The sequence below is a fragment of the Manihot esculenta genome, chromosome 3, assembly GCF_001659605.2.
Source record: "Manihot esculenta cultivar AM560-2 chromosome 3, M.esculenta_v8, whole genome shotgun sequence".
Taxonomy (NCBI): Eukaryota; Viridiplantae; Streptophyta; class Magnoliopsida; order Malpighiales; family Euphorbiaceae; genus Manihot; species Manihot esculenta.
The window spans coordinates 5,246,619-5,257,400 of NC_035163.2; the positions used below are offsets into that span (position 1 = coordinate 5,246,619).

The following is a 10,782-nucleotide window of genomic DNA, read 5'->3' on the forward strand; positions in this document are numbered from 1 at the left end:
AAAATCATTGAAGTTCTGAAACTACATTGTTGTTCTGAAGATTGTCAGGTGGCTCCTGGGGTCTACTGCTCCGTCATATTTATCCAAACTTGACACCTTGAATTTGGAAGGGAAGGTTTCTGCAAGGATTTTCTCTGACAGGAGCAAGGCATAGTTAGGCCATAGTCCTCATCCTACTCCTTTTGGTACCTTTGCACAACACGGACCAGCTTCCAGTTAACATCTTTTGGAGCCTCATCCAATGACTCTTCGTCCTCCAGCTTGGCCTTCCTTTTGGATTGAGTTTGAATCGCTTCTATCCGAGTTTTTTGGGTCTCAATGGAAGCTTCCTCCCTTATTTTAGGAGTCATAAATAAGGCCTCCTCCTGATTTTTGTATTGTTCGAGACTTGCCTACAGCTTTTTAATGTATTGGAGCATTTATTGATTATTCAAGTTGTTAAGCTCCACCTCATTGACCATGGATGGAGTTTTCTACCCACTGCTAGGGGTGGAAGAGATAATAACCCCTTGTTGGCAGCGGACTTAGCAGCAACTCGTGTAGTATCAACCATTTGAAAAACAAAGAAAAATATTTTTTTAGGAAAAAGTAATTTAGAAAGCCAGATTTAATCCCAATTAATAGAAACAATTCAATGGCGATCTTGCCGATGGAACCAAATGATATGATTGAAAATAGAGCTGAATTGCAATTAGTCAATCTGCAAAAGAGAAAGAATGAGGTGGTTGACACCTATAGGCAGCCATTCTGACGCTCAAGTCAATGAATTGCTAGAATGGGTGAATGTAATAAATTGTTTTGCGTTTAAAATGAGTGTGTAGGAATGAGAACTTTGAATTCTGTGCACATTTGTTTATATTTTGTAAGAAGATAGAGTTAGTTATCACATATCTTGAAAATCCGATTAACATTGACTAGTGGATAAAAGATCATGCGATTGTAGGCATATAGAAATCGACTAGATTATATTTGCTAACGGTACTTTTTCATGAATACTCGACCTATTCAGGAAAGGGTAAATCTTGATGAAGTACCGAGTGTTACGGTATTCTGATTTTCATTTCTATATACGAGACTTTTGCGATTGTGCGTCAGTTTATTAAACTCTTGCTACGTAGTTTATCCTATAGTCACAATTAATAACTTATTTTGAGCAATTATTATATTATATCAAATACAAAGGAGAATTAATATTAGATTTTTTATTTTAAAAAAATTCGTTGATTTATTTTTATTTTTATTTTTATTTTAGTTAATTAAATTAAATTTATATTTTTTAAATTAAATTATTTAATTATTTTATAAAAAATTAATTTTTAATTTTATTTTAATATTAAATAATATGACTATTTAATCTCAAAGAAACTAAATATTACATAAAGTTAACATATAGATTGAATAATATATATATATTTAAAGCAGATAATTTTTTTAACAGAAACAATAAAAAATTTAATTTTTATAAAATATATAAACATTTTAAATTTGTAATAATCGAGTAATTTTAAAATATAAATTGATTATCAAACTTTTTAAAATACAATTATCTAATAATAAAAATGCCAAAACTAAATAGAAAACAAATGTCTCAATTTCACTTAGCTAAATGATCAATTTTACTTTTCAATTTTAACTTTTTATTTAAATTGGTTTAGAAAATTCAATTTAAGAATTCAAATTATTTTCTTAAAAGTACAATGAAAAAAAAATCAGTCTAAAATTAAAAATTTTATATTTTTAGTCAAAAATAAATAAGACGAAACTGTACTATTTTATTGACGAGTTGATTGCCGACCACACGTGATAATCAAAATCTTTTGTCCTTACCGCCACCGACCAATGCTTCAATTTATCAAATTATTATTATTATTTGTCAAAGTTCAATTTATTATCAAAATTAGAATTCACATGAAATGAAATGAAATGAAAGGACAAGTGGTGGTGGCAGTGGACAACATGTATTTGAATACCAATGGTGTGCTTTACATTATTATTATGTGTTATTATTAAAATTTTTTAAATTAATTTTAAAAAAATTCTATATTTTATAATTTTATTTTATATTTTAAAAATAGTTAATTTAAATCTATATTTTTATTTTTTTAAAAAAATTATACTTAACCATTAAAATTTTCATTAATCCACTAATATAAATATCATATTACCGCCACATTATTATAGTCGTTAAAAAATTTCTATATTTTATAATTTTTATAATTCTACTTTATACTTTAAAATTAGTTAATTTAATTTTATATTTTTAAAATTTTCATTAATTATACCAAACTGTTAAAATAACTATTAATCTAATAATAATGATTTTTTTAACAATTAAATGTAATTGACTAAAATTTTTAAAGTATATGATTAAATTGACTATTTTAAAATATATAGTAAAATTATAAATAATTATAAAATATTAAATTTTTTTATAATTATTTTATATTATATTATAATAATACGATAATAATGTAAAAGTAATATGTCAATGATATGATATTTTTATTAGTGGATTAATAAAAATTTTAATAGTTAGGTATAATTTTTAAAAAGTTAAAAATATAGATTTAAATTAATTATTTTTAAAATATAAGATAAAATTAAAAAAATTATAGAAACTAATTTAAAATCATATATTTTAAAGTACAGGTAAAATTAAATTGAATAAACTCAAAATTTAACACTGAAATTTTAGTGACAGTAAAGATCAAATCGAATTGATTTTTCATAAAAATTAATTTAAATCGAACCAATCTGATTCTGTTTAATTTATTTTTATTTGATCGGTTGAGTTTTTCAATAAATTTTTTATTTTTTATACTTAATTTTAATATTTAAAATTTAATTAAAATATTTTAATTTTAATTATAGACTGATTTTATATATTATAAAAAATAATATATTATTATCATTTATCGGTTAAATTTTATTATTATTATATTTAAAATCCAACTGAAATAACTAAATTTATTAAAATAAAAATCGAATCAAATAAATAAAAACTGAAATTTTAGTATTTATAAAAATCAAACTGAATCAATTTTGAGCAAAAATCAATTTAGATTGATCCGATCTGATTCGATTCGATTCTATTTGATCGGTTATAGTCTTTTTAATAGACTTTTTATTTTATATACTTGATTTTTAGTATTCTAAAATTTAATTAGTTTTTCAACTTTGATTATGATTTAATCTATATATATTATAAAAAATAATATACTATTGTCATTAATCGATTCGGTTTAACTTTATCAATTTTTCTGATTAAAATCGAACTGAATTGAAATAATTAAAATTTTTAAAAATAAAAATCAAACTGAACCAAATAAATTGAAAATTAAAAATTTAATATCCGTAAAAATCGAATCAAATCGGCAGAAATCAATTTGATTTGAATTGTTTGATTTAGCTCAATTTCATCGATTCAATTTTTACTTTTTATACTTTATTTTTAATATTTTAAAATTTAAGTGAAATATTTCAATTTTAATTATATTCTAATCTTTTTATATTATTCTTATATTATTTTTGTTATTATAATTAATCAATTTGATTTGATATTATTAATTTTTTTAATAAAATCAAATTAAAATAATTAAAATAATTCTTATATTATTAAGAATAATATACTATTATAATTAATCGGTTTGATTTGATTTTATTAATTTTTTTAATTAAAATTAAACTAAAATAATTAAAATTTTTTAATTTAAAATTTCATAAAAAATTATTAAAGAAATTACTTCTTTTTTTTTTTCTGGACGACTCCTCTTTTTTCTTTGAAAAGAAGAAAAGACTATTTTATTGACAAAAAATAAAGATAATAATATTTTAAAAAATTTTAAAAAAGATAAAAAATTTTTAATAGATTTCTGAAAATACAAAATTAATAATAATAATAGTCAAAATTAAATAAAGGGTTTTATCTGAAGATAAAATTAGGTTTTAAAAATTTTTTTTCTTATTTTTTATTTATTTTTAATAGAAAAGATGATGGAAAGACAATGAATAGAAAGACTATTTTATTGACGGAGATAAAAAATAAGAACATTTTAATAAATTTCTAAAAATATAGAAACTAATTAATAATAGAAATATTCGAAAATTAAATAGCGAATCTCTCATATTTCTTTAATAATTTTTTAAACTAGGAATAAAATTAAAACCCCATAAAAAATCAGTAACCTTGAGGAGAGAATAAAATTAAATCCAATTTTGGAATTTTTATTATATTAAACTTCAAATGAGAACTCATACAATACTTAAAGAAGTATATTACTCTTGTATGCCATAAAAATATACATAATTTTAAATAATTTTTTATTAGAGCTATTTAATTTTAATAAAATAATATGAGTAGAGTATATATTAACACTACCAGATAAAATAAATGGTTAAAGATCCAATTAAAAGAATTGCATAGGGGACCCAATAACCAAAATAAAAAAGTTAAGGGACTTAAAAATGAATTTTCCCAACGCTGAAATAGTTTATCATAGCATCTCAAAAAACAACCCAATAAATAGCTAATGTATATATGATTTTTTTTTTCTAAAAATACTTATTTTATAAGAAAAAAATTAAATCAATCATTAAAAATAAGAAAATAAATTTTTTTAATTCAAATAAGAAAATTAGAATAAAAAAATTGAATGAATTAAATTAAATTCTTTAATAAGAAGAAAAAATGATGATGATCTGTGTTGGGATAGAAAGAATATAAATGAGGTTACTTTGATATGTTCTATTCAATCCCCACTCAGGAAGAAAACAGAAACGGCAAGTAAACAGATACTCTGGGGAACCTTTTAGCCAAGAGTAAAGACAATTCACCAGTCAAAGAAAATCATGGGGGAAAAGTATTTTTCTTGCCAAGTGTGTAAAAACCAAATGAACATTCAAAATTTTTAGCCTGCAAAATCCTGATGCCAGCAGTCATCGGATGGAGGTTGTTTCAGTTTCTTCCAACTTTTCATTTTCAAAATATTTGATTTCTTCCAACTATGAACATTCATTTTGAAGTAAATCATCCTTCTTGGTCACAACAAGCCAGCTTCCAAGAGATTTCTTCGTCTTAACGTCTCATCTACAAGCTTGAAAGTTTTCTTCACAAGTTTCTGATCAAGGGCAGTGGTTCTATATGTTTTAAACACTCGATCCACACGATCTGGGGTTGTGCTTTGATAATACAGCTCTTCAAACTTCTTCTTGACAAATCTGAAAAAAGAAAAAAGATCAACAGTAATGGTCAGGGCGTCTCTGGAACCAAGAAAAGTTTCAGAAAATTCATTGAGAACAAGCATAATTGAAGAAGCAACTAACCATTAACTAATTTAAAGACTGCGAAAAAGCATGTGATCAGAAGTTGGCAAGAGAACCACTCGGCTTTTTCTTATCTATTCGATGAGTTCATATCTCTTTTTTCCGAAGGAATTACAGGAATATTTATGCATGTGAAAATACTTACTCGTATGCATGCTCGATCTCTTGTTTTCCAGTTGAAACTGGCTGATAATCCTTGAACCACTCGCATACGCTCAATGGCACCTATACAATGTTGAATATCAAAGATCCAAACTAATGCTAATTTGCAAATTACTTTGCGAAATGAACTGTCTTATTAGCTCTTACTTTTAGAACCTTCTTTTCAAATATATCAAATTTGTTGAGAAACAGCATAAAGGATGTTTTCTGCATACAATAATCCAAAAAATTAGAAAACAAAGTAAAGATTTGCCAACTTTAGAACCTTATCATAATATATGTCATATAAAAGAAAACGAGAAACCTAAAAAACGAGAGAAATGACATAAAAGAAAACCTCAAAACATGGCTGCTTCAGGACCCATTCAAAAAGCTCCTTAGTCTCTACCATACGATTCTTGTTTTCATCCTCAAAAAGTGTCTGATCATACCTGATACACAAATTACCAATTCAATGCCTTTCCGATCAACATATGCTCTTGTGCTATATATGTTCAGTCACATGTTAACAGATAACTGCAAATGAGTTGTGCCCGCTCCAGTGGAAATGGCACAAATTGAAACAATCACTGCTGCTCTGAGCGAGTGATGGTAGCCACCCAACTGAAGGAATAACTTTTAATGCAAAATAGAGACGATTATTGCACGAATTATATTTTTAGCAATATCTTTTTATACTAACAAGTAGGATATTCTAATGGAAGTTGAAACCACTTCAATCAAATCCTTATTTATGGTAAAAATAATAGTCAAATGCTCTCAACAGGGTAACTTAAAAACTCTGGCATGCAAAAGAACAAAGAAAAACTATCCTCAGAATGATAAAAGCCAACACAGTAAAGAGTTGAATGTTTTTCCATTAAAAGGAAAATTTTATAATTAAACAAAATGAGGTTCAATATTCTGCAGATGATGACAGGTGATCTTACTCGCTAATAGCAGCACAAAAAATTACAGCTGTAACTCCTTCAAACAGATGGATCCATTTCCGCCTCTCATTTCTCTGGCCACCAACATCAAAAAGTCTATAAACTTCACCGCTTTTCTTGTTCTCTCCAACAGGGCTGTTGAAGTAATAGAGTCCGTGAGTTAATTGAACAATCTAATATCGTCATGCACGTATAAGGGACTTGTAGGCTTTAGATAAATGAGAATACTGCTCATTTATAATGATGGATGTGCAGGAAATCGTATAATCCAGCCAAGTTACAGTTTATTGGTTTCAAAACAGTACAAGTCCAAAACTCAAAAATAATCAAATTGCATACAGGGAAAAGTAAACACCAAAAAGTTTTCATTCACCTGAACTGGATCTCTACAACACCAGTTGTACGAACTCTTGCATATAGAATATCTTCCTGCAATATCAAATATAAATAAGAAAAAGAAATGAAATTATCTATACAAAAAAAAAAAAAAATCAGATTGAGTTGCCAACAGAAGCTAAAATGCTATAACTTGAAGGAAAATCACCAATATGAAGTATATTCTGCAAGACCTAATCAGTATTCAAAACGCTCAGATGCAACCAGCACGCAGACTAAATGGCTATTTCAAAATGGGATATGGATTATCATAACACGGGAGGAATAAGCAAAACAGAAAGAATTCTATATACCTTAGTTGGAATATAATTTGCGTCAGACAATCTTTGCAAATTTTCCATGAAATAATGGGCACAGTCTGGAACTTGAAGCTCATTACCCCGGGCATATGTTTCCTAGAAGCACAGGGTACAATTAATACTAAAATTGCTTCATTAGAAACTACAATCGAGAAGCTTAATTTAAATTATCCGGTAAGGAAAATAAACATCAAAATCTAAAGAAATAAGAGAAACTAGAGAATCATCTCTAGTACATGCCTTTTATAAAATAAACAAGCTACCTGAATTGCAGCATCTTTCCATAAAGTTTCAATCTCCTGTGCAAGATCTCTGGTAAGACATGGATAATTTAACCTGCCTCCAATTTCTGAAAACTTCTCTCCAATGTCCTGGTGCACAATGAGAATATATTTTAACAGCAAATCCTCTTGACACAGAACTCTGCAAGATTTCCCAAAAAAACAACAAAATCCAGCAAATTTGCCAAAATTTCTATTCAAACAATTCATGTTACACAAGTCATAACTGATAACACTGCATTTCTATAAAATTATTGCTAAACAAATCAAAAGGAGAATATCACTCGAAGCAGTGTAGTAGACATTGAAATGGTGAATTCAAACCTTATTTTCACTGGATATCACATACTTTGAGGGATCTGTTTCATTTTGGGCCAATTCCTTCGATCCATCGTGCAATATCTGTACACACACATTGGCCGTGCTTTCAATATAAAGTTCACAAATTTCACAATTCAAAATTTTTGCCATCATGGCTGACTCTACATATTCTTTACTATGCAAAAAGGGAAATAACCAACACACCCTTTCAAGTATTGCATACTTTTATTGCCTGATAGACATTGGCATGGATGACTGGTATGTAGCTCTTCAATTCAGACTCATCAAAGCCACTTTGAAACAAAAGTTTTATCTGCAAACAAACCATGCATAAGAAATGCATACAAGTAAATTGTCAGCAATCAAATAAGTAACTAAGCTTATGTCATATTTACCTGCTTAAATATTGTGGACTTCCCAGAGTCTCCAGCTCCTTGATCATGGAAGGTTGAACACGGCATGTTAAAACAACCGAAAAATGAAAAACCAAGATAAATAGGAAATGGGAATGGAAAAGACATCGACTGTTTGAAAGAGCTGCTCAAAAGAAAAAATAAAGAAAGCAGTATACAAGCACCATAATACTAAATTCCAAATAGGTAGAACTGAAGTTTTAGGAGTAAAAATTCTAAACTTGAATGTGCAGGCTTACATCCACAATCACAAGCCCTTTAAGTTGTCATCAAGAATCACAAAATGGAAACTATGTATTTGTAAGTTATTAAACTGACAGTAAATTGGGATTATTATCAGTGAAGGCAGAAGCACACAAGAAGTAAACTGAAGGAGAGCAGTAAAAAGAATTTAAGAACATCAATTAACCTCGTATTATCTCTATCCGCTGCCCTACAATATGGAAATTAAAAGACAAGCAAAAAATAGTTTCCTCCAATCCAACCAATGAATTCATGTTTCATTCCTCAGTTAACATTGCGCACTATCCAATAAATTGCGCAAGCACTATCCAATAAAAAATCAAGTAAAAATGATTGAATTCATAATTATTGTTCCTTTAAATGTGAGAAGAAACTCCTCCACAGAATCATGAACAGTGCCCCACTTTGCCAGTGCTGTTAACCATTTCAGTTCAGGTCTGCAACCTTAGCAAACTGCTAACTTATAGTTGTCAAACAATTATTGCAATTAGAGGCAACATGGAATTGTGAGTACCAAGAAGTAGGAGTTTCTGGATATGCTTTTCAGCCTTTGTTTCTTGTTCAATTCGCCTTTCAATTTCTGCAGCCTAGAAATTTCATCCATTAAACATCAATTTGACGCCTAAAGGTTATAAGAGAAGTAAGAAATAAAGGATAATTATCATTACATATTAAATAATTCAATGTTGCTTCTGTAGCACTGAATAGAAGGGCAATTCACCTGTGCACTCTCCTCAGCATCTGCTTCTTTGTAACGACGCTGTTTACTGCAGAGTGAGCCCATATTATGTATTACAATAGGCAGCATAGACAAACCAATGATCAGCCTCAACTAGTTGTCAAGAAAATCTTTGATTCCCTTCTATAAAGACCGTTCATTCTGTGGTTAACTTAACCCAAAAACGATGCCACAGACCTACAGAAGAGATTACAGATTAAATACATCTTCCTCAAAAGAAAGAAAGAAAAAAGTTCAAAACTTAATATGCTTTATCACCGTCAGAAAATGAAGACATGTCTGACATTTTTGTTTAAAATGCAATATTATTCCAAATTGAGTACTAGCAAAATGAAGAACAAATTAGGCAAAAGACAGTTCCAAAATTAACTTTTGATGAGTTGTAGTCAACACAAGAAAGCCCTCTTTTCTCCTTGAACATTAAACCTTGTACTTGATTTACTTGCAGCATCATGTGGGTCAAAACAACTTGGCAGACTGGAAATTTCTGGTCACATGGCTAGTACATTATGATTTCAAATAAATGTGTATGCTAATTGAGCTTGAATTGATCAAAGTCCATGCACAGGAGTTAGACAATACAAGCCTTTTTTGTGAATTAAAGTTACTCCATCAACCAAGACAGATGCTGTTGAGATAATTAAGAAGTATATGAATGCCCAGAAATGTATCTGCCACTGATGCAGACAATAAATAAGCTGTGTCTGTTCTGCAAGTGTAAACTATGTTTTGCCTGAGCTACTTATTGTCCTTAACCATTAAACAGCAACCTTTAACAGAGTCTTGGATTAATCAACTAAATTTTTACAAATTCAAGCAGTCAATAAACACAACATCCTAAAAGTATAATTTACTGCTCAATTCGAAGGCACCCACCAGAAAGTATAAGTTTGAGAAGAGAAAATTTATATATTTAAAAGAATTAAAGCAGATTAAGAATTCAATACCCATTAAATTTAAAATCAGGAAAGCAGCAAATAAAATAAAATAAAGCAATTATAAAACAAACCCAGAAGCAAATCAATTACAAAAAAGCAAAAAACCTGTTGATCGGCAACTTTAAGAGCTGTAAAAAGATCCATCAACAAAATGGAACCCAGAAAAGAGAAAGATCTAAAAAGAGAAAATTGAGCAAATGCAAAGCAAAAGAGTGAGCTTGAAGAAAGTTACCTGGTAGCAAAAGAAAGTAGTCCAGGTACTGATTTGGTGATTAGCTTAGTAGAAAAGACTAGAGGGGAGTGACCGGCGGGTCCGTTGTGGGTATTTTAGGAACATAAATGTTCTTAAATATAAACAAATATAGAATTGATTAAGTAAAATAAAAAATAGTTTGGGAATGCCAAATCTGAAAGGAAGGAAAGAGAAAGAAAGAGCGCCGAAAGCTGCAAGCAAGGCCAATTCTCTCTCTTTGTTGCTTGTACTTCTTTCTTCTTCTGGTCAAAGTTCAAGAGAGGGAGAGAATAAATTAAAATTAAATTAATTGGTTAAATAAATAAGAAAGATGAAATGTAGGCATTATTGATGGAAATGTGTAGGGTTGGCTTCTGTATAATTAGTGCATACATGGGGAAATCTTTTCTTGGGAAGACCATATCATGCTACTGGTTAAAATATGCAAGGTTGATTAAGCTTTAAATAAATTCCCTTATTCTTTGGCAAAAAAAAAAAAAGAAAAAC

At 28.5% G+C, this 10,782-nt stretch overlaps 1 protein-coding gene across 4 annotated transcripts; it reads right to left on the reverse strand.

The window, feature by feature from the left end:
- Positions 1 to 4,709: 4,709 nt before the first annotated feature.
- LOC110612187 (guanine nucleotide-binding protein alpha-1 subunit) lies at positions 4,710 to 10,782 on the reverse strand. 4 transcript variants are annotated; one of them, XM_021752891.2, is made up of 14 exons: positions 10,276 to 10,782; positions 9,088 to 9,282; positions 8,881 to 8,953; positions 8,106 to 8,143; positions 7,934 to 8,023; positions 7,739 to 7,791; positions 7,372 to 7,531; positions 7,103 to 7,204; positions 6,787 to 6,842; positions 6,414 to 6,548; positions 5,822 to 5,915; positions 5,632 to 5,691; positions 5,468 to 5,547; positions 4,710 to 5,217 (listed from the first exon to the last, which is right to left on the reverse strand). In XM_021752891.2, the coding sequence occupies exons 2-14, from the start codon at positions 9,172 to 9,174 to the stop codon at positions 5,040 to 5,042; spliced, it is 1,206 nt and encodes a 401-aa protein (XP_021608583.1). In that variant the 5' UTR covers positions 9,175 to 9,282; positions 10,276 to 10,782; the 3' UTR covers positions 4,710 to 5,039. The 4 variants fall into 4 exon arrangements, with proteins under 4 accessions (XP_021608583.1, XP_021608585.1, XP_021608584.1 ...); XM_021752893.2 differs by having other exon boundaries at positions 7,372 to 7,479; positions 7,714 to 7,791; positions 10,276 to 10,776; XM_021752892.2 differs by lacking the exon at positions 10,276 to 10,782 and adding an exon at positions 10,149 to 10,262.